Genomic DNA, 23,742 nt, shown 5'->3' with positions numbered 1-23,742 from the left:
ACGGGAAGAGCTAGGTTCCCCGGAACTAGTAGAACGAACCATTCCAATATGGAGGGGCGGGCGAAGATCTCATGTTAGAAAACTAGGAAAAGGGGGGAGGATTCCCAGTGGCCACTCTCAACGATAGTTATTATACATTATTTAAATGGGAAGAAAAATCTTTAATGTATGTTATAAAAAGGAATCAGGTGACTTTTCCTCTTCACCCTCCCCCACAAGCGCTCGTGGTGCTGGCTCCGCTCCAGCCCCGCTAAGCTCCGCGGTCGCCGCGGACGGGAGCTGACTGGGGTCAACTCAAGTCATGCAGGTTGTAAGAAATGCGGGGTCTTGGCTCTTGCGGTTATGGGTTTGGCCACCGACGACCAGGTAAGAATGATTATTCCCTCCGAGCCTATGGCCACCCGCGGGAATTCGCTCCTGCCCGTGTCCCATGAGACACCTGGACTCCAGTTAGGACTCGGTTAGGCCTGGACCTCACCGAGCTTTCCTTCTCCACAGGGTCGCCGTGGCCGGAGTGCCGGCCCCCACCATCCACACTAGCGCCCAGCAGATGCAAGACGCAGCGGCCAAGCCGGAAGTTGAGAAGGCGAAGGCTCCGGCGCCAGCTCCGAGCCGCAGCAGCTTCAGGTGAGGGCCACTTAGGTCCAGCTCTCGGGAGACTGGCACCACCCTCCAGAGTCAGAGAACCAGTGAATTCCCAACTCTTTGTCACTTGCCATCTGCGGGACCTTATGCAGATTAATCTTTGAGCCTCAGCTTTTTCGTCTGAAAGTGGAAATGACGCCGGAAGAGGTTGTAAGGATCAAATGAGATGAGCTTTGGCACAAAATGAATGCTCATGAACATTTGATGAATGAATGAGTGAACGTCCAAGTTGTATAGTAAATATCACCTTTGTTTCCCTCTGGGATCACGTCAGACTAACAACCTTCCCTGGGTCTCGGACACAAAAGGGGGCGGGGATGGGTGGCTACACTAGGGTGTATGTTATTATGCACTTTTTTGAGTTGGTCTAAGGTCCAGGGTGGTTTTTGTGCTTAGCCCGAGCGACTGGCAACTTGCTTTCCACAGTGCCACTGCCTCTTTGTGCTACTTGTACTTCACTGTATTTAACAAACCTTTTCTAAGAACCTGCTTGGTGCCAGGCACCGTGCTAGGTGCTGGGGATACAAATGCAGAAGATCATTCCTCCCCACAAGTAGTTCACAGTCTACCACGGAAGACAAACATACAAATGTTTTCACCATAATCTGACCAGTGGTATATTGGAGGTAAGAGATGGTTGTTTTGAAGTATGAAAGAGTGAGTGTCTGACTCCAGAGGAAATCAGGCAAGAGTGCCAAGAAAATAATGTGAAGCTAAGAACTGAACTGAATGGGAGTTCAGCTGGAAAAGATGAAAGGTCGTTTTAGGCAAACTAACAGTCTGTGTAAGGCATGCATTGTGAAAGAATGCAGTGTATTCAAGTGTATGTGTGATGGCAGATGAGGCCAGCAGGGTGAGAAGGAATCCGAATGATGAGGGTCTTATCTGTAACACTGGGGCTTTTACGCAGTCCCCACTGTAGGCAGTGGGGAGCTGCCAAAGGAATTTAAGCCAAGATTCTCTTATAGTCACTCAGCAACGTCAGGCACTGTTCAAGGTGTTGGGGATGCATCGGTGACCAAACACACAAAAGTCCCTGCCCCCGTAGAACTTAAATTCGAGTGGATAGAGGACAGTATATAGAAAACAAGAAAAACAAGTACGACAGAGTGTAGGAGTGTGTCTAGTGTTTGAGAGCAGCAGCAAGAAGGCCAACGTGGAGTGATTAAAAACAGGAGGTGGGGGCTTCCCTGGTGGCGCAGTGGTTGAGAATCTGCCTGCCAATGCAGGGGACATGGGTTCGAGCCCTGGTCTGGGAAGATCCCACATGCCGCGGAGCAACTAGGCCCGTGAGCCACAACTACTGAGCCTGCGCGTCTGGAGCCTGTGCTCTGCGACCAGAGAGGCCGCGATAATGAGAGGCCCGCGCACCGCGATGAAGGGTGGCCTCCGCTTGCCGCAACTAGAGAAAGCCCTCGCACAGAAACGAAGACCCAACACAGCCATAAATAAATAAATACACCTAAAGTTAAAAAAAAAAAAAAAAAACAGGAGGTGGGGGCAGGAGGGCAAAGGGGTGCAGCAGGCAGGCAGGGCTACATCCTGTCGGCCTTGTGGGCCATCGTGAGGACTTCAGCTTATTCTCTGAGTGAAGTGGGAAGTCACTGGAGAATTCTGAACGGAGGATTGACATGATCCTGCTTACATCTTAAAGGGTCCCTTTGGCCGCTGTGTTGATATTGAACTGTAGGGAAGCAAGGATGGAAGGTGGGCGAAGTCTCCTAAGCAGCTAAAAAACTACTGAAGTAATCTAGGTGAGAAATGATGCTGGCCTGGACCAGAGTAGCAGCTGTGGAGGTAGTATAAATGGTCAGATTGATACACCTAGAAGATGACCAACAGGATTTGTTCATGTAAGATGTGCGAAAAGGAGAGGACTGAAGGAGCACTCTAAAATTTTTGGCCTAAACAACTGGAAAGATAGAGTTGTCATGAAGACGGGGGAGACTGCAGGAGCTTGGATTTGGGTGGTTAAGTTTGAGATGCTTCATTAACATACAAGTGGAGATACAATATTGACTATTAGAAATGGAGTTCAGGGGACAGATCTGGGCTAGAGGTATACATTTGGAAGACTCATCATATAGATGATTTTTCGTTTGTTTTGGGGTTTTTTTGCCACAAGGCTTATGGGATTTTAGTTCCCCGACCAGGGATCGAACCCAGGGCCCCCTGGCAGTGAGAGCACCGAGTCCTAACCACTGGACCACGAGGGAAGTCCCTAGATGATATTTAAAACCATAAGATACAAGATCATCAAGAGAGAAAGGGTAAACAAAGAGAAGAAGAGGTCCAAGGACAGAACCCTGGAGCCTCTGGCATTTAGAGATTTGGGAGATGAGGAAAAATCAGCAAAAGAGAAAGAAGAAACCTCCAGAGAAGTACGAAGAAAACCTGGAGGGTTTTTTTTTTTTTTTAATGTGGTTCAAGGGCAGAGAGATTAGCTATATCAAATGCTACTGATATGATAGGTCCATAGGCTGATGACAGAATTGCTCATTGGACTTAACATTGTGAGTTGGTTGGTGACCTTGACTAGAGCATTTTTGGTGGAGGTATGAGGGGCTAAGGTCTGAGTGGCGTGGGTTCAAGGAGAATAGAAGACAGGAAGAAACAGCAGGTATGGTCATTTCTTTGAGCAGGAATATAGAAATGGGCAGGTGCTAAAGGAGGCTTTAGGATCAAGAGGTTTTTGTTTGTTTTTAGGTTGGGGAAATGACCACATGTTTTGCTGATGGGAATGATGCAGTAGAGAGGGGAAAGAATGAGGATGCCGGACTGCTGTCCTTGAGGGGCTAACACACAAGTGGAGCATCATAACAGGAGAGAAGGCAGAGATTGTGGGCACAGATGTTTGGTAGTGGGAGCTGGAAGAGCCTCTGATTGCTTCTATTTCTCTGTGAAGGTCATCAGCGGGCAGTGAGGAAGCAGGAAGGAGTTGAAGGTCTGAGAGGACAAAAGACGGTACAAAATAGTCATCCAGGACAGTGAAAGGGTAATTGAACTGTGGATGCGCTGTATGATTGCCAGCAATGAGGGCCCACTGGATGTTAGAAGTCATTAAAGTAAAGCAGCGGTTCTCAGCCTGGGGCGGCTGTGCCTCCAAGGGGACTTTTAGCGATGTTTGAAGACATTTTTGGTTGTCACAACTTGAGGGACAATGTCTAGTTGGGTAGAGGCCAGGGATGTTGCTAAACACCCCACAGTGTGCAGGACAGCCCCCCTTCAGAGAATTCTCTTGCCCAAAATGTCAGTAGTACCGAGGTCAAGAAACTGTGATAGAGAGACAGACAGTAGGTACTACTGCACTACTGTGTATTTTTCTCTACCCAACTGTGCAGGCTATTTTCAGTCCTCGTCAGCCATTTGCAAGAGATGCCGTGTGTGCGGGCCTGGTTTGAGGATGGTATGAAGAGGCAGCAGACCAGCGCTAGAAAGCTTTGTCTTTCCTGTTTCTGGGCTGCCTCGGGGTGAACAACTTGTTCGTTTGTACATTGGACCTGGGAGGCTTAAAAGCTTGATCTTGTCTGCACCTTCAGTTAAATGGTTCAAGCTCCAAATCCTTCCTAGTTCAAAAATCTTGGCCTATATAAAAGGCATTATGCTGGTATGTTCAGACTTTAGAAGGCTTAAGTTTTTGACCCACAAGTCCATAGGGGAAATTATCAATGGGGAAATGATAATGTTTCAAATATGAATGTCATCTCAGAGCCTCGTCCACATTCCACCTCAGTGCAGGCTGATAAGCTGGCAACCTGCTGAGATGCTAAATCATCTCTAAGATCAGGCCAAGCAGGAAAGAATACACTTGTAGCTCTTGAATACCACTGTGCTACTGTTTTGTTTTTTTTTAAATCTCTCTAGGAAAGCCAGTCGGGAGGATAATGCTCAGATAATAGTGTATTCTCTAAATCAGAACCCATTGTAGTTCAGGTGGCTGAGGGGGTACAAACACTGATCTGATCTGTACGTGTAGGCAGGGTGCAGCAGCAGGTTTGCTCGAGTCTAGAATTAAAAAAAAGCACAGGTGGTGAGCAGAGCTCTGAACCAGGGTAGAGCCCCTTGACCCAAGGCCTGGCTTCCCTTGTTAACCCTGTTCCCCTATTTGTACTCAGTTTCTCCACCTGAAAATGAAGAGTCCTGACCGAGAGACAGCCAGAGGACAGATCGGACTGAGATAGAGAGGGGTCTTGAACTCGACGTGATATCTAGGCCAGTGTGCTAAACCCTGAGTTCACATTCTGACTCACTTGGGCTACTTCAGAAATGGATTCTCAGGCCCCATCCAGAAGTCTGGGGTGGAGTGTAAGCAAGAATCACGTGATCCTGCTGTTCAGCCAGCATGGACAGCCGCTGGTCTAGGATAGGGCTTGGCAAGTTGGCCCCTACCCAGATCTGGCCAGTTTCCTGTTTTTTATTGGACAGTAGTCACACCTATTAACTTACTGTTGTCCGTAGCTGTTTTTGCACCACAGTGGCAAAGTTGAGTAGTTGCAACAGAAACTTTACGGCCAGCAAAACCTAAAATATTTACTATCTGGCCCTTTACAGAAAAAGTTTGCTGACCTCTATTCCAGGGAATACTGGATTTTTTTTTATAATGATTTTTATAAGTATTATTAAGATAATTTTGTCTTTTTTTATTAAGATAATTTTGTCATATCAATATGATATGAAAGATCATATTGTTTGTACAAATGAACAATAATATAGTCAAGATATCTGTGGTTGATAAAACAAGAAATAGAGGTTCGACTTTATTTTTTTAAATGCAGAAAGAGTAGCTTATAGAGGACTGGAAAGAGTGATCTGATTATACTAGAAGGGACAGGGAAAGATGGGGAGCATGGATTAAATTCTCTTTCCTCCCAGCAGAAAGTCACTAGCTGTGTCTAGAGTCAACAACTCAGGAAACGGCTGCTGAAGCACCGTGTTCCCAGATGTGGCAGCAGCGCCAGAAGGGTTGGGGGCAGTGACCTCAGGAGCAGGTTGAGGCAGAGAGCTGCTGTTTTTTATTATGAGTTTGTCTGTACTGTTGGCTTTTTTTAAACCTTGTAATTTTTTTTTAATTAAAAAAAAAAATCAGGACAACCTTACCTAAAATTTTTCTTCTAATTGCAGCATTTACCCTCCAGTTCCAGGACAAGAGAGCTCTCTGAGGTGGGCAGGAAAGAAATTTGAGGAGATCCCAATCGCACACATCAAAGCATCGTACAACAAGTAAGCAGGGAAGGGAGCACCTGGTAGGGCTAGAGTGGGCTTCTTTCCCCTTCAGAGGGGGCGGGCAAGTCAGGCTGCCACGTTCTGCACACAGACGCTGATGCAGAGGTCCCCCGGGCTCCCTCCTGGTTTGGGGAGACCACCTCTCTCTTTATATAGTTTATTCAGATTTCATGAAAATGTGAACTAGGTTAGGCATATCACATTCATAAGATTTCATTGCTGTCCTTGGGAATTGTATTTCCTGGTTCTGCTCAAGAGTTGGAGAAGAGTATATTTTAGGGCCAGAAAGTCCCTCTGTGAAAGTATTTGTTAAGTGTTAGTACTGGGGATGGGTGATTAATAAATGAGAGAGATTATTTCAGAATATATGATTTACTCACAAACTAAGCAAAATGGAAACCTCCAAATAAGGGTCACTTTAAAGTACTCGCTTTGGGGCCACCGTGCACCGACCTCTGCCTTTGTAGGGCTGCACAAGGTTGGAAGACTAGCGTTCTGTGTGGCTTTCAGACAGTGCTGGGTAAGTTCCCAACTGTGTGTTGGCAACGGAAACCTTGCTGACGTCAGTAACATCTTTGCACACCAGCCCCCACTTGGAGATGGGATTGGTGTTTGGTCACCAGTCGCCTATGAAGCAATTTAGAGAACAATACAAGAGACTGTTGGTAGTCAGGGCTAGAGGGCGGGCACAGGCGAGGTGCCATAGGATGCATTTCCGCTTTCGTCTGGTGAGCTCGGGATGAGAGCCCCTGGATTTTCCTCTCTTCTCAGGCTGCTAAGGACACAGGTAAGCTCTCTTTGTTCGTCTGCTTTTCTAAAGGTCTGTGGCCCACTCTGTAGATCTCTGTTGAGGTTGTCTCAGGGACAAGCCATTCTCTTGTCTATTTCTACTCTGTTCAGTGTAGAAAACCCAAGAAGCCCTGGTAGGGAAATGGCAGCCGTAGCCAGGCCAACAGCAGGTGGCCTGAGCCCAGGGCCAGCTCCAGCAGGTCTCCCCATAACCACTCTCCACTTCCCTCTGTGGTGAGTTCTCAGGGAGCTCTTCAGACCAGGAGACTGGGCAGTGATCAAGAGGGAAATGGAAAGCATGTCTAAGGATTTCTTGAAGTTATTCTTAATTTTAATTTAACTTGTTAAAGAGTCCTTATCTTTTAGAGATATATACTGAAATATTTACAGATGAAATGATGGGTCTAAGATTTGCTTCAAAATAATCCATTAGTTAGGGGATAGAGGGGAGTAGAAACAGGGTTTATAGGTGAAACCAAATTGGATATGAGTTAATAATTGTTGAAGCTGAATGGTGAGTCCATGGGAGTTCAGACATTATTCTATCCACTCTTGTGTATATTTGAAACTTTACCAATGAAAAATCATTAAAAATTACCTGATGTGAAAATCTGATTTCTTAGGGAAAAAAAAAGAAGCCAGAAAGGACCCTGAATCTAATTTAAAACACTGGCTACAGGGAAGATACTAGGAGGAAAATATGCCACCTTTCCTCTGGATGACACTTAGCACCCTCAGATTATGGAGCTCCTGTTAGTCAGCTCAGGCCACTATAACAAAATACCACAAACTGGGTGGCTTAAACAGCATTTATTTCTCACAGTTCTGAGGCTGCAAGTCAGAGATCAGTGTGCCAGCAGGATTGGGTTCTAGTGACAGCTCTTCCAAGTTGCAGATGGCTGGCTTCTCGTTGTGTCCTCACATGCTGGAAGAGGCAAGGGAGCTCTCTGGGGTCCCTTTTATAAGGCACTAATCCAGTTTATAAGGGCTCCACCCTCATGACCTAATCATCTCCCAATGGCCCCACCTCCCAATACCTTCACATTAGGGGTTAGAATTTCAACATGAATTTAGGGGGCGGAGCCCAAACATTCCATGCATAATGGCTCTCTTTAGATTATACGACTTGTCAGTTTTTAGTGAGGTTTAGGGGTTGATTCTGACCTTTCCTGGCACCTCCTACAGGAGTTCAAAAAACACTCATCTGATAAGCTCAGAGTGAAAGCAGCTAACGGTCTCTTTTTCTTTCACACTCGGGCTTGTCTGGGCATGGGTTAGCGCTCTCTTACTCCCCTGAAGAGCCATTATATTCTGTACACCTCCCCTCCTTTCCCAGCACACAGATCCAGGTAGTCTCTGCCGCTCACCAGCCCCTTGCCCGCACTTCCTGTGGCACGGAGGGGTTTCAGAATGCCAAGAAGGGCACGGGCATTGCAGCGCAAACAGCGGGCATAGCTGCCGCAGTGGTAAGTGTGTGTTCTTTCGGGCTCCCTCTGTGCTGGGCTCCACTTTCTGCATGGCTGATCACTGGCAGGAAAATTGTCCTTGAGGCGGCTACCCTAACATTGGGGGTGGTTTGAAGAGGTGTGTGTGAAAAGGCTTCTCTTTTCTCTTTCTCTCAGCTTCAGTAGAAGTGAAACACTCGGTTCATTCTAGAAGAGGCAGGAGCCAGGTGCTGAAGGCTCACCGAAGCCTCCTGGATTTAAAGACCAGTGCGGTGGGTGGGGTGTGGTTGTGGTAACGGTCCATCTGGAGGAGGGGTGGCATGTGAGGACTCTCCTGCAGTACCAGAGGGAGCGTGAACTGTTGCGGACCTTTCTAGAAGCAAGGTGGCAGTGAGCTGCAGCTGGTGTGTTTAGTCAGTATCTACTATACGCCAGACACTTTACGTTCATTATCTTGAATCCTCAGAAGACCCTCGGTATTGCCCACATTTTTAAGAGTCATTTGGGATTCAGGGTGTGTGGCTTGCTCAGAGCCATGCAGCCAGTCCAGTTCTCTGAAGACCCCACCAGGTCTGGGACCAGGGCCTGGGCACTGTCTGCTACCACACAGGCCTCACAAAGGTTCACTGCCAAACCGGGAGTATCTCTGGAAGGAAAACCTTGACCTTCAGACAAAGCTTGATGCCCCAAAATACTGATTGCTATGTATCAGTGATCATCAAAACATACTAAATGGCCACCAATGGGCAGGTTTATACACTTAAAAGAAATATGTCAGTGTTAACGGTGGCTTCTGCATGGTGGGTTGAGTGACCTGTGTGTTTTCCAGACTTTCTGCAATAAACTACCTTTATAAACAAGAAAGAAAATTTTAACTATAACTAAAGATTAAAATGATAAGATAACACTTTCTAAGAGGGTACTGAGGCTTAGCCTTGGAGTCCAGGGCACCTTATGGTCTGAAATTCTGCATTTATCCACCTGGGAAAAATCTGAGCGATATTTAGAAGTCTCCACTAGGTGGCAGTGCTGTCCTGGGCGGAAAGAGATCCCAGCTGACTGCTGGTGTCCGTCCTGCACCTCGGCCATCTGCTCTTTGCTTCCTTCCCTGTCTTCTGCCTGTTTACATGTGTGGGTGCTTGTTCCATGGAGCTCATAACCCTGTTGCTCCAGGTGGCAGTAGCAAGGGGCTTGGATGTCGCACTTCTCTCTCAGAGCACTAACCACTTGCTGCTCCTCTCCAGAAAGCTACGGGGAAGGGTGTGACCCACGTCCGAGTTGTGGTGAAAGGCCTGGGGCCAGGGCGCTTGGTAAGTGACCTCGCTTCTTCACAGCCCAGCATGTGTGCTTGCTTCTTCAGTTAGTGAGAGAAACGGGGGTGAGAGCAGAGGAGGGAGAGTGGACCCTGTAGTGGATTTCCCTAACGGCTTGAAGTTTCTTTCCATTGCCTCTAATCTACTAAGCTTCTCAAAGCAAGCCCTGATCCCTTAGTTTCAATTCATCAGACACTTACGGAGTGCCTGCTGTGTGCCAGGCACTGGGAACAGAAAGGTGGCCCCTGGGGGACTGTCACAAATGGGTCCCTCAGTACAGACTAGTGAGTGCAGTGGTAAAGCTTGTGCCCAGGGTGCTGGGAGCCTGTTGGGTGTGATCAGGAAAGTGTCCCCAAAGAGGTGACATCTCTACTGATTTTTTGAGAATGACGAGGGACTAACCAGGTATGCGTATGGGATTGGGGGTGGGGGGATCATTCCAGGCAGAGGAAACTACAAAAGCATAATGCTTAAGATGCGTTGAGATTTACAGCAGTCTTTGTTCTTAGATTGTAAAGCACAAGGTGGGATGTGGCACGTGGGATTGGAGATGTGGGCAGCGTTGAGGGCTTGGTGAAGGGGTTGGTAGGGAGAGCTCTGTGAGGGCATCACGTTGGTACTGTAGATATCAGAGCCAGTGAGCTTTCTCATCCCTACGCTGCCCCCCGCCTGCCCTGACTGGTTCCTCTCCGAGCCCTGTCTGGACACACTGGGCCATCGTTTCTGGGACCGTGCCATCCTGCTATTCCTTCTCCTTCCAGTCTGCCATCAAGGGACTGACCATGGGGGGCCTGGAAGTGATCTCAATCACAGACAACACCCCCATCCCGCACAACGGCTGTCGCCCCAGGAAGGCTCGGAGGCTGTGAGGGGCAGGAAGCCTGCACCTGAACCTGACCTCAAGTCCCGCCTCCCGCTGGACCTCATGGAAAGCACACTGTCAGAGCTCTCTCCAGGGAGGGCTTGTTCGAGACCCTTCAGGCAGTAAGGGAGAGCTCTGCCTCCTTATGTGATGGCCTTTGCTTGTTCCTTCGACTGGAGACCAGTTTGCCCAGAAGTGACGCCATACCTCTCTTGGACAGGAAGGGAGCTACAGGGCAGCTGTGGCCCAGACTCCAACCAGTAAATGCTGCAGCTGCTCTGAAAAAAATAAAAATATCTCCACCATCTGTAGTAATTTGTGGGTTTTTTTGCTTCCAGCGTTGCAAACAGTAACCCCCCACTTCCTCCTGAAAATGAGATTGTGAATTGAGGTGAGACCCTCGATGGAAGGATTAAGATGTAAATGTGGGCCGCTAAGTACCAGGCACCTTCCTCTTTGGTTTCACATATTTCCTTTTTAGCCCCTTAACCAAGGTTTCCAGAGCTCATTAGCAACTTTTCTTACTAACTTGTAATTTGGCCCCAGATTGACAGCTTTGTGCCTCCTCCCTCTGGAGCATTCTGATAGCAGGTTTCACTGTTAGCAGGCGTGTCTGAAGTTAATTAGCCCTAACAATACGGGAGAGTGGTCCTGGAATCGGGTTCCCTTAAGTGTGAACCATCAGAGACTCCCCACAGTCAAGGCTGCGTTACACACTCCGTGGGTGTCAGCAGCCCCAACACCCGAGACTGCATGACCCTAAAGGAGGGAGGGTGGAGCGGTATAAACAGGGTTCTCTAGAAGTTAGGGGAGATGGAGGGATGGGCGAGAGCAGAGCCCAAATTGAGACGTGCAGGAAAGCGAGTCCGGGTGGTGCTGACACAGCGGGCTCAGCCGGGCTCCCAGGCAGCACTGACTGACTGCTCAGTCGGGACTCGGGGGTCCCTGGATGCCACACAGAAGCCAAAGGTGGGGCCTCTGGGGACCCAGCAGGAGAGACCCCCTCTTCCTTGGACAGAGAGGACCAAGGATGAGAGCATTACCAGGAGATGAAAAGGTGCACGTCTGTCAGAGGGGAGTCTACAGGAAGGGCCTGCCGACCACCGAGGGGCTCCACGCCTGCACAGCCAGCCAAGCATTGCGATTTGCCTGAACCCCGTGTAGTAAGTGCACGAATGCCCTCTTACATAGGAAAGCTGCTGAGTTACACAGGTTAGAGAAGGGGAAAGGACTAAGACCTGAATGTGAATTTAGAAGGAAAATGTCTCCCTACTGCCTTCTCTTCCATCCTTAGCAAGACCTATGAAGGTTAACTTGTGACCAATGACTAAAGGAACCCAACTGGAGGCTTCTTGTGTTGAAACCACTGACGGAAGGAGTTAGTTACACTTTAAAACTATATAGTTACACTTTAAAACTATATATAAACATGATGCGTAAAAAACATGGGGCTCGTGAGAACCGCTCTGTGATGTGATATGGTTTGGCCTTTATTCGGGTGGACAGAGGGCCTGGAGCAATTAGTTTAACAGAGCAAGAAACAGGCGGTTCAAAAGAGAAGCTTAAAGAAAGTCCTTTACAGAGGTGTGGGCAGGGTCAGGGGATAAACACGCTGGAGCGCTCAAGGGCTAGCAGGAGCAGGGGAAGGAACAGTCCCCAGAACCTGGCCGGAGCTATAGTCACAGGAATGCGGCCTCTGCCGAAGCCACGGCCTGGCAGAGGGAGAGAAAAGAAACACCCTGACGGCTCCAGCCTCTGACCACCTGACGTCCCCCGTGGCTGATCCCAACAAGAACCAGAAGGCAGGGGAGCAGGGTGGTGCCGTCCTTGGAGGGCCAGCCTCCCAGGCAGCAGAACAGATCTGGAGGGGCACATGGAGAAGAGGAAGCACAGGTGGTCTCCATCATTCCAGAAGTGAAATCCTCCGTACGCTGTGGTTTTAGAAAGTGTTATTTTATTCCCAAGAGGGCATTGAAAAGGAAGGTACTGCCTGAGAGTGCCTACAAGTAGACAGGACACAGGGGACCCTAAAGGATCAATGGTCTCAGGGCCAGAAATGGAAGCCCGGCACCACCGCCGGGAGCCAGGTGGGGGGAGCACTGTCGACAGGGCGCCTGGGGGGAACGCACACAGCTTTGCTGCTGGGAGCCTCAGTGCCCTGCTGGGTCCAGGCTCTAAGAGGCCAGTGAACTTGTGCTCTCTTAGACTCTATCACCTCTTAATCGTGGGGTCTTGGCCTCAGAGACCGGCCCCTCCTCAGGGGAGGACCTTCACTGACCACTTAAGGCAGTTATCGTTCACCCAAAATGCCAGGCTGCCCTTTCCCCTGCTGCCGCAAGCCCTTCTCCGAAGCCAGCCTCTCGGTCCTGAGACACAGGTGACCGTGTGCTTGCACTTACCCCTGGCAGAGAAGATGCAGAGCCTGGCACTGGGTCCTTGTGTTTGCACAAGGTATTTGCACAAGCAGAGTGTTGGCATCAACTTGTGTGATAGCACACTTCCTTGTTTCCTGGCAGCAGGGCCTTGGGTTATTGCCATGAGTGCATCAAAGCGCAAAGCAGGTGGCCCAGGACTAGCTGCATAAGGAAAGCCTCTCCTCCCCTCTCCCCTCTCTTCTCTCGTCTGCAGGCGAAAAGGCAAACATAATTTTTTTCCTTTCAGCATAGATGCAGTGTTTTCCCTTCTTTTGGCCAAGGTCATCACCCGACACCAAGCTGTACCTTCACCACCAAAATAAACCTTTTTAACAGTAGAGTACCTGGATGCTGGCAGAATATAACTCGGCAGTTTAGGAGAAACCATTTTGCAATCGCCTCTACCTGCAACCTGACTCTCGTATGTCCATTTTTTTTTAATGCATATTAAATTAAAAGGCATTTAATGCATATATGGCTTCCCTCGGACTCCTTTATTCTTTCTCTCTAGTCATTTTTTCCTACCCTGGATAGATACCTTGCTTTTTAAATCTGAGTATTATCAGCCCACAGTGATGGAGTGGTCACTGCCAAAGCAGAAAATGTCTATTCAGCCAAAGTGAGCAAACATGGGCTATTGCACAAACACAGGCTGAGCACAGGGAGAACAGATATGGCACTGTCATTCCTGTCCTGGAGCTCACAGACCAAGAAAGCGGGACAGGCACATGGCTGAATTAGTCAGAAGGAAGTTCCATACGAGGCACGAATGTTATTGGTGTTTGAGTAAAAGGATGATCCCCTCAGTTCATCCCAGCAGGATCACCAGGTATCTTTAGGATTGGAAACTGGCAAAGCAGCATGGCCCAGGTTACCGGATATGGCTTAGTTGGCGTGGTGGGTCATGATAGGAAGACAAATGGGGGTAAAATCTTACCAAAGGATTGGGAGAAAAGGAAGGAGGCAAAAAACCTGTGGCCATACAAGATGTGATGGAGAAAGGGAGGTGGGCGTGTAGAAGGCTGCAGTCAAGCTCATTTGCAGGCAGTGAAGGTAGGTGTGTAGTCATCTAAAATAGAGTAGAAAGAGTCACTGAGGTTTAAGTCAAGAAACTATGAGATGTGGACAAAGAAAGCTGTCAATCTTGATGCTGAAGCCCCAAAGTGGGCATCAGGGCAGCGGACAGAAAAGTCTGGTAGAATCAAAGTCCCCAAACAACACAGAGGGGCCAGAGTACAGGAAGGAGTATATGGGTTTAGGAAGAGGGGAGTTAACAGCATGAACTTCAAAAGAGAAGGACTGTTGGGAGGAGGTGGCAGAACGATGTCCCAGAAGGGAGACGAGGCACTGGCCACATGCTGACCCCCATGCCTGGGCACCGGGGTGAGATGTGCAGAGTTGGGGAGGAATGGGGAGGAGTGTGGTGATGAGAGACTGTCTCTTCTCAGTGGAATCAAGCTCTGGGGACCACAGAAGAAGGAGCGGGGTGATGAGAGTCCTGGAGAAGAATGCAGGCTGTGGGCTGGGTTGGGGGTGTCTGGCCTGGTGACTTTGCAGATGCTGAGAGGGTGTGGAGAGAGATGAGGCCGGGGAGGGCCTGGAGGGGGCGAGGACAGGGACCTGCCATGGCTGTGGTCTGGACTGGAACCTGTGTCCAGTGTGTGCTCTGCTTCTAAGCTGCTTTCATAAAGAATACAGACGGCCGGAAGCCATGAAACGATGACCCGTCTTACAAGTAATCAAGGAAATGGGAATTAAAATGCATGACCATCACTCCCCAAATGATACTAATCCAGGCCACAGTGGGGATGAGCTCTCCCAGGAAAAAAGCAGAGAATGAGGAAAATAAGACGACCCAGTGTTAAATGCTGCAAGGAGGGCAAGGCTGCAAAGAGGCAGGGATGCAGCGATCAGAGAGACAGAGATCAGTGGCATCTCAGAAGCCAAAGGGCCGAGCACTTCAGAAGAAGGGAACAGTCAGGGTGCACGGTGCGGCTGAGAGGTCAGCTGGCAGCTCAAGCAAGGTGAGGACTGGGCAATGGCCATGGATTTGGCAACGTGGAGGTCCCCATTCACCGAAGGAAAGGAGGGTGGAAGAGAGTCAGGATGCCGAGTCTTCCGTAGAGGCTGTGTCATGGCAACAGGGGTGGATGAGGAGACGGGCCGTCTCCCTTGAGACATGGCAGCTGTGAGTCGGGGTGTGGAGGAGCCCTGGACCTGAGGGAGGGGGGAGGGAAGAGGCCTCGAGCTGGGGAGAAGCAGACCTCAGCAAGGCAGCAGGAGGCCAGGCCTCAGGGGGACACAGCCAGAGTGGGGCTCCAGTGACAGGCGGGAACAGCAGCGCCCAACTCCAGCAACATGGCACTGACAACGGAAACAGAACGTCCTTGCAATTGGTACACAGGGAACCTTCCTTTTTTTCCCAATATTCCATAAGTTGTTCTGAAATAAAAGTGCTCTCAAATGTAAATAGCTAGAGCCTCTTCAGAGGGAGATCTGGCAATATCGTTCACCACTTACGATGTACAGACCTTCACAGTTCCCTCCTAGGAAGTTCCCACGTGGAGCAGCGCTGTCCCTGCTCACGGACGTGCCCTGGAGCTGCGTGGCCAGCACAGCAGCCACCAGCCCCGCGGGACTCTCAGCACTGGCGATGTGGCGAGCAGGACCATGACTGAGGAATTGGCAGTTCGGTTTGATCCAGTTCAAATTCACTGAAATGTAAGTACAGCACGTGGCTGGTGGCTACTGTCTCGGACAGTGCAGCGGAGACAGGCTCTCACGTGGGTGGGAGTAGGCACAGGTATATACTCACTGAGGCACTGCGAGTCACGGAAGAAGATTGGAACCTAAATGTCCATCAACAGGGCGCTAGCTAAGGAAATGACAGCCCATCTGGATAACGGAATGTTAGCCCTGAAACAAGCCAAGATGTATTGCTAAGTGAAAAACAGGGGGGTTGGGGGGTGGGACAGGCAAGACAGTGCAGAGTACAGTTGCGAACTGCTGTAGAAAAGGACAGGATATGTGTACATAAATGTGGATGCACTGACTATCTGGAAAGACATACCCCAAATGGGAGCATTCCCTCCAGGGAGAGAAACTCAGTGACTGGGTAACAGGCAGGAAGAAGATTTTTTACCTTTTCCACCTTCAGAAGAGGGTGCCATGTACGGCTGACCCTTGAACAACGCCGGGGTTAGGGGCGCCCACCCTGCGTGCAGTGCAAATCCACGTATAACTTCACAGTGACCCTCCGTATCCATGGTTCCGCATCCACAGATTCAACCTTGGGTGTCGTAGTACTGAACGGATTTAGTGAAAAAAATCCACATAGAAGTGGACCCTCACAAATCAAGCCTGTGTTGTTCAAGGGTCAGTTGTCCATGTTGTTGCTTATTCGGGTTAATTAATGAATCAATTAAAATAAAATAAAAATAGAAATAAAAAACTGGTTTATAAGAAATGCGTAGAAGCTGCAGAGTCAGGCACTATGTAAATTATCTCAAGTGGGCAGATCACATTTTTTAATAGACATTTTGACACACACAGATCTGTAACACCCCCCCACCCTGCAGCTGGCCCAGTATTTGGGGGAGGACTTCTGACTTGGCTCTGAAATTTGTTCTGGTAATCAATCTGGCTTCTCCCCTCTGCCCGCCCAGGTTCAAATTAAATTGTACACATGCTCTGCGATTCAGCCTAACAAGTCTGGCCAGAAAAGTTGGCCTCAGTGTCATTGTTGCTTGGCTGGAAGGAAGGGGCAGACAGAGCACAGCGCCCCGTTTCCATAGTGCCCTGTGGCAGCTTAACCACCTTGGATTTGCGTAATCCCCTTGAACGGAAAGGAAATGTCAACTGAGGGGCAGTGTGGTGTCACAGGGGGCCCTGGCTGGCAGGACACCTGTTGTCTCAACCCAGCTTGAGCACAGACTCAGCAGGCTGTCAGCCACACCCCCCTTCCCCAAATGGACCTCACTTTCCCCCTCAGGACCAAGAGGCGGTTGAGTGGGCTGTAGCTCCGGCACCCAGGAACCCACAGCTCCTTTGTGGCTGGGAGGACAGCCCGGGTTCGGATGCACTAGCCCACACTGGGGGAGACCCTCAGGGCTGCGGCACAGGCCTGACTGGATGCCGCGGAAATGCCCTTCGCTCTTCTCCCCGTGTGCTCTCCCCAGGGCTCCATTCCCCCTGCCTGCTTGCAGTGGGGAGGGCCGGGGCTTCGGAGACACCCAGGCCAGGTTGGGACCCCGGCTCAGCATCAGCCTGACGCTCAGCTACTCCACCTCCACGGGACTCTTAGGAGCATTTGCCCAGACAGCTGTGTACCCACTTGTACACAGCTGGTGCTCACGAAGGATGCCTCTGCGCTCTCCCCACACTGCTCCCTCGGGCTCCAGTCTGTGGGGTTCTGGCTGAGAACGGTGGTGGATGCAGATGCAAGCCCATCTTGCTGCCATTATTATTATTACTATTCCCAAAGCTTTCTTTCCTGCGATTTTAATCAGAGAAGGTTCTGATGGAGCCAACCACCCATCCTCCTACTCCCTTAAACCCACTCAATTGTAGATTAAGCCAGATTGTTACAAATTTGCAGCCAAAAATTAAATTAAATTTAAAAGCCAAATGATTCTAGAATCTATCCTTCAAGAGCCTTTCTTCCATCCCTCCTTCCTCAAAAATCTATCCATACTCAGATAAAATATGTCTAGAACCTGGTAGCTGCCCTCAGCAGCTTCGAGGCTGGTGGGGAAGACAAATTCAGAAAAAATCCATTGTAATCCCGCAGGTGCTACCACAGAACAGGGGTGTGTGTGATGAGAAGAGGTATCAAGGAACACTTCCTGGAGGAGGTGACACCTGAGCTCAAAATAAGAGTAAGCATTAGGAGGCAAATGTGGGGGATGAGGGGTGAGGGGGGTAGTTTCCAGCAGAGAGGATGCACGCATGGACAAAGGGCAGGGGGCAGAAATGACAGTCTGTGCAGTAAACTACCAGCAGTTTAGAACATAATGTGAGGGAGGAAAGGAGGCTGTAGCAGGCTGAATAACGGCCCCCAGAGATAACAGATCCTAACCCTGGAATCTGTATGTGTCACTTTATTTGGAAACGGGGTCTCTGCAGATGTGATCAAGTTAAGGATATAAAAATGGGGAGATTATCCTGGATTACCTGGGTGGACCCTAAATGAGATCACATGTACCCTTAAGAAATGGAGGCAGCAGGAGATGTAACTGCACAGAGGAGGAGAAGGCCATGTGACCACGTTGGCAGAGACGAGTGATGCAGCCACAAGCCAAGGACCTACCGGAGCCACCAGAAGCTGGTAGAGGCAAGGAAAAGGTTCTCCCCTGGAGATGAGATGAGAGATGAGAGTCTGACCGAGAACAGACAGTCAGGCTGCTGCGCAGGGCCCATTCAAGAGAGGTTTACGAGGCAAAATTGCTCTCTGGGTTGAAGGGGGCCGAGAAGCACCAGAGCTGCCACAGGGCATGTCTAACAAAAGGGACTGGTAGGGCTACGGCAGCTCCCACTTCACACGGACACCCTGGGCTGGTGGCCCTGCCTCTGAGGGACCGACAGGGCTCCCTTCCCGGGCCTTGCACCCGGGCCTCTGAAGGGAGGGATGAGCCTCAGCCATCGCTAGGACCCCTCTCTAGCCCCTCAGCTGTGCGAGCGGAGCGCAAGCTGCCTCTGGGAGAGGACAGTCGGGATCCTGACGACACATCCCTGGGAGCCGGCATAGCACAGGTTTTTGTCCTGTTGGGACCGGGATAATTGGGGCATTAATGGAAATGCATTTCTTACCTATTTTCTGTCTGATTGAAAAGTACTTTGCAGTCATTTAGGGCCCTCACATCCCTATAATCAGAGCACATGTCGCTCAGACAAGGCAGCAAACTGGGTCACCACACAGGCTCCAGAGCCTCTCGGATGCAACAAGCAAACAGTGTAGGCCCACCCCCCTCCTGTGCCCCACCAAGGACATCGCCAGCTCTGTGCAGCCCCTCAGTGATGGCCAAATTCAGCAAACAGGCTGAATTTGGACTATCAGGGTACAACTTTATTTTTCTCCCATCTCTGCCTCGCATCAACTGTGTCAGAGCTCCTTTTCTGTACCCCTGAACCCCCATCTCAGGAAGAGTTCATGGCCTTCTTTTAGTTGTAAGAATAAGTCCCATTTTGATCGTTCAACTCTCTTCCAGGGATCTAAAAGTCCAGACAAATCTATTAGAAAACTCTGATTTCGGACCTTTCACAGCTTCTCCCCTCGCCCCTCTGTAGTCCCCATCTTCACTCCTCCAGGAACGGGATGAGGGAGGATGGAATGAGGGGGGAAGTGCAAAGTCATCCTGCTCTCCGTGGGGCTCTCTTGGCCAACACCGGCCATCACACCTTCGTCTTGACAGGCTGGCTCTCATGTGGGCCCGTGGTGGGTTCTCTGGAACCAGTCCCCAGCCCACCACCCACACAGAGACCTCTGCCCTGGGCCGTCTGTGGTGGACATGGAGATGGCTGCCCAGACACCCCCCCCAAAGGAAGGGCCTGTTGCCCAGCTGTTGTCAGCCCCAGGGACAGTCACAGAGAGCTGTCACCCTTCCAACGGCAGGTCCACCGATGGCTGATGGAGGCCCGGGCATAGGGCCTGGCCAGCTCTGACAGGCACCTTCGGGTCGGTTTAGGCCTGCAGCACAGCTCGGCTTCCCTCTGCCCACCCTGCCTCCTCCCCTCCCTTCCATAGGGCCGCTCCTGGGCCACTCCCTAATAAACATCCCCACACAAGTGTCTCAAGTCTGCTCCCCGGAGAACCCACACGTGACCCCTTTAGCAAGAAGCACATGCACTCGGGCTGACCCCTCCCCACCCATCTCAGCTCCTGGCCCTGTGGCCCACCCCACCCAGGGTGCTGCTACGGGGAGCCCTGAGCCCCATTAGGTGAGTGGGGTACCGGCAATGCTGGCTCAAGCCCAGCTCCCCCCACGGTCCCCACTGAGCCACAGGGACCTTAGGGACGCCCCACTTATTCCTGCCCCACCAAACGCCAGCAGCACGGCCTACCCAGCTGCTGCCCCATCTCCCTTTGCCCCGCTCTGCCAGCCTCCCCGCTCCAGGCTTCTCCCGGCTGGAAGCAGGCACCACCCTCCGTCTTCATGTCTATGCCCTCCCCACTACCTGTGAGATACCATCAATGTTTTGCTCCCAAGGACTCTCTTGAACCCTGCCTTAGCGGTGGCATGGAGCAGGTTCTGGTTTTCTGCAGCTCAGTGTGCTCCCAGCCAGGGCATGAGACACCATCCTCCCCTTCTGGTAGGTGCCCCAAACTCTGCAAGCTCTTCCCCCATCACTTGACTTCAAAGCAGGGGAAAGCAGTCCTGGCTGTATAAAGCAGTCCTGCGAATTAGTTGTGCTTGCACTAGATTTGGAAGGAAGAAGAGAGGCAGAGACCACGGCCTCCCCGCTGCTTTGGCTGGGGAGATGTTGGGTTTTTCGTCAGTATGGAGAGGCAGTTGCGGCAGTGGCCGCGGTGGCGTCCCCAGCTCTGGGTCAAAAAGAGGCAGTGGTCTGGGGTCGCCCACGCCCTCAATCACTCCTGAAGCCCTGCCTTCCTGATGGGGCAGAGGCAGCAGCTCTCTAGAGGGTCTGCAGGGGTGTTCTGGGCCCTTCCAACAGTGTTGTAAACACTGAATTTCCAGTAACAAATCCTCTTCTACCTAAAACAGCCAAAGTGGTTTCTGTTTCCTGCAACTGTGAACCTGACTGGCACCGGACGCCTTTTCAAATTCCGAATCTCTTCCCTCGCCTGGATGGGGTGGCGATTGTTGGATTCGTCTTGCCATCTTATAAGTCCTGCATGGATATGACTAGCCCCTCTCTTTATCAGCCCTTCTCATCCTCGACTGAGCACGTGAAATCCTTGGGGACCCTTGTTAAAATACAGGTTCTGATTCGGTGGGTCTTGGGTGAGGCCTGAGAGTCTGCATTTCTGACAAGTTCCAGGTAATGCCTTTGCAGTATTTCCACCCCAGACATGCTCAAGAACACAGCTTTAGCTTGTGAGGGTGCTGAGCATCTGTGCTCCTCAGCTGGGCTGTTAGCGGAAGTTCCAAGGCAGCAGGAAGAAGCCCCTTTACCATCCTGCATAAGCGGGGCCTGGGCCAGGTGCATGGGAGGTGCAAAGAGGAGTCAGACACCCTCGGGGCCTCCAGGATCAGTGAGCCTTCTCCTACTGGGCACAGAGCCCGGTGGGCCATGGGGACACAGCCTCCCGCCTTCTCCATGCCTGGTGACTAAAGGATTTGTCCCGCTCCCCAGGCACAAGCCAGCAGTGCTTCCTGGTTGGACAAGGGTTTCTGTTCCTCAATGGACGAGCACTTTAGGAGCACGGTGGGGCTAGGCGCTCACCCCAGCAGTGGACTAAGGAAGGAGGGCACAGGGGGCTGCAGCTGCTGAGCTGGGCCTCTGCCCCAGTGACAGGGTGAGGGCATCATGGGTGGGCGAGGAGCAGCGGAACCACTGCTGGAAGGCCAGGCTGGGCGCATGCTCTGTAAACAGCCCTCCTGAACCATGCAAGGGTCAGGATGGGCAGAGTGGGGGCGGGGTCGGGCTGGGAATGCTGAGGGAAAGGACTGACAAGGGGCTGAGGCCAGACTGGGAAGGCCCTGCAAGGGAATTTGGGGTGCCCCTAAGGATCCTGAGCAGGGCTCTAATCAGAGGCATGACAGCATCGGGAGGAGATGGAGGTGGTGGCCCGAGGAGCAGAGACACAGGATAAAAGGGTTCCAAGTTCACATGTCCTCCCACCAGCCCCGGATTATAGGAGCCCAGCTCCGTGGGCCTTATTAACTATCTTTTATAAACAGACCCATTCACTCAGCTGGCTTTCATGTTTCTTCAAAAGCAGAACACTAAATGGAACACCAGAAAAGAACATGTTGTCCATTTAGATCACACCAAAAGCATGTGTTTTTGAGGGGCAAATGGAAAACAGCCAGTATAGCACTCAGAGTAAATATGTGTTGAATATGTCACATGCATGAATGAATGTATAAGCCTAGAGCAAGCTGCCCTGGGCGGGGGCGGGGGGGTTCCAGGGGAGTCCAGGGCTGCCCTGATCACAGGCAGTGCGGCACTGCGCAGCCTGTTCCTTGGGACCATCCCTCTGCTCCGGCACACCCGGTCCGGATTCACTGAAGTGCTGACTGATCACTAGAAGTTTACAGATCTCTTTACTGACATGACATCTTGACTCAGCATGGCCAAAATAAAACTCTTGATTCTCATGCCCTCCCCAGAAACCCTTTCCCTCTCCCAGTCTAACGTAAGGAAGCTAATGAAACCACTTACCCAGTTCCGGCCAAAAAACTTTGGATGCGTCCTGGATTCCTTTGCCTTACCTCTATGGGGAACTCATTAGCTGGTCCAGCTGGCCCTACCTCCAAAATATGTCCCCGTCTGACCACTTCTCACCATGTCTACTGCTACGCATGTCTACTGTCTTGTCTGGCCTGTTGCCTTGGCCTCCTAAGTGACCTCCCTGTTTCCTACCACCCCTTCCCCTGAGCACAACCCATTTTCCACGCAGCAGCCAGAGGGATCTTTTCAAAACATAAACCAGATGATGTCACTTGTTTATCAGTTTCCTAGTTTATGTTCTGTCTTGTCTGCTAGAATGGAACTCCATGAAGGCAGGGACTTGTGGATTTGCAGTGCCCAGGGCCTAAGAAAGTGCTCAGTAAACACCTGTAAATCTCACCGAATGAAGGAGCCTGAGCCAGTGGTTGGAGTGAGGGCCTCACCTCCAACATCAGTCACCCAGGCTGCCCTGACTGGCCCATACTGCAGGGAAGCCGATACCCAGCTGCAAACTCAGCCATATTCCAGATAATGCCATGAGAATGTTGGCGAGCATTAGAAAATGTGGTTTTTTTAAATGGTTTTCTAGAACATTTCTGGAGAAATGGTCCAAAACGATAAGGAGAAGACTCTGGATTACCAACAAGATGAACAACTAAAATGATACATAGGAGTGGATTCTGGAGTGTTACCTAGAATTCAGAACATTAGCCAGTGTCTGATTCTGAAAGGACACCATACTGATGTCCCCAAAATGTGACAAAAGAATTTAGAAATGAAAACAGTGGGGGTGTTTTTCTTGTTTTTTTAAATAGGTACTTAATAAATATTTATTGAATGAATCAACTGCCTATGTAATATGAAAAAGAAAATATCCCCAAAATATCGTTCTAAGTTTTAAAGTATGAGACATTAGAATGGTTCCAGAAGCAATATTCTGGAAAGGGGTCCCTAAGGAATCGCGGCATTCCATACACTCCTCCAGTGGCTTACCCATATAGTCCTCTGGCCCCAAGCTACTCAAATATATATTTCATTGTCCTGTTACTTTCAATGTATTTTTGAGAGCTGCTTCAAATCCTTTGTGAAATGAGGCAAGAAACAGACAGAAGCGCAGACAAAACCAATGAAACCAGCAGCCCCAAATCAAAGCAGATACAGAGGACGTAGACAAGAGGGGGACTGAGTAGCACAGGAGAGAGACCATTCACCACAGTTACAGACAGACACTGGGCCCATCATCTTAGTTTTACATCTCACTTTCTAGAAGGGAGGAGGTTCTCTGATCCTTTGGAAAAGCTCCCTGGCCATCAAGAGGTGGAAGATTCCACGGCCTTAGCGATGGCCCTGTCACCTCCTGCTGCCATGGGGACAGAGATTAGCAAGAACTAAGCTCCCCGGGCTCGGAGGTGCTGGAAGGGGCAGCCAGAAGGGCCCACTGTGCATCTCCACCCGGTGGTCACTGAGGTTGCTGGGCACACCTAATCCAGCTGTCACCACGCACTTGCCCTCCTCTGCAAACAACAGCTGGTCGGGGCTGGGCTCCACGGCTGCCCATCTGCCACCCGCCCTCCCTGGCCAGAGATGCTCAGGTGTCCTCAAGATGGCCCTTATCCCTCACAGCACCACCCCTCCCATCCCCGTGGGTTGGTTCTGTGGCTCGGATGGGGATTTTCCACCCTTCCCACGAGGCCGGC

The 23,742-nt window shown here is 50.6% G+C and overlaps 1 protein-coding gene across 2 annotated transcripts; it reads left to right on the top strand.

Annotated features, from left to right (window-relative positions):
* Positions 1–23: 23 nt before the first annotated feature.
* On the top strand, positions 24–10,582 carry MRPS11 (mitochondrial ribosomal protein S11). Of its 2 annotated transcripts, none has more exons than XM_007194362.2 (6): positions 24–366; positions 499–627; positions 5,781–5,865; positions 7,994–8,123; positions 9,347–9,412; positions 10,177–10,582. In XM_007194362.2, exons 1-6 carry the CDS (start codon positions 318–320, stop codon positions 10,282–10,284), a joined length of 567 nt encoding a protein of 188 aa, XP_007194424.2. In that variant the 5' UTR covers positions 24–317; the 3' UTR covers positions 10,285–10,582. The 2 variants fall into 2 exon arrangements, with proteins under 2 accessions (XP_007194424.2, XP_007194423.2); XM_007194361.2 differs by having other exon boundaries at positions 26–366; positions 5,767–5,865.
* Positions 10,583–23,742: the final 13,160 nt, after the last annotated feature.

This window comes from Balaenoptera acutorostrata, chromosome 3 (genome assembly GCF_949987535.1).
Source record: "Balaenoptera acutorostrata chromosome 3, mBalAcu1.1, whole genome shotgun sequence".
Lineage (NCBI taxonomy): Eukaryota > Metazoa > Chordata > Mammalia > Artiodactyla > Balaenopteridae > Balaenoptera > Balaenoptera acutorostrata.
This window is presented reverse-complemented; position numbering and strand designations above follow the sequence as displayed.

Excerpts from the sequence above, each read along its gene's own strand:
- MRPS11 (XM_007194361.2), top strand. The coding sequence starts at position 302 with ATGCAGGTTGTAAGAAATGCGGGGTCTTGGCTCTTGCGGTTATGGGTT. Across the intron at positions 367-498 it reads GTTTGGCCACCGACGACCAG|GGTCGCCGTGGCCGGAGTGC; the intron begins GTAAGAATGATT and ends CCTTCTCCACAG. Across the intron at positions 5,866-7,993 it reads ATCAAAGCATCGTACAACAA|CACACAGATCCAGGTAGTCT; the intron begins GTAAGCAGGGAA and ends CTCCTTTCCCAG.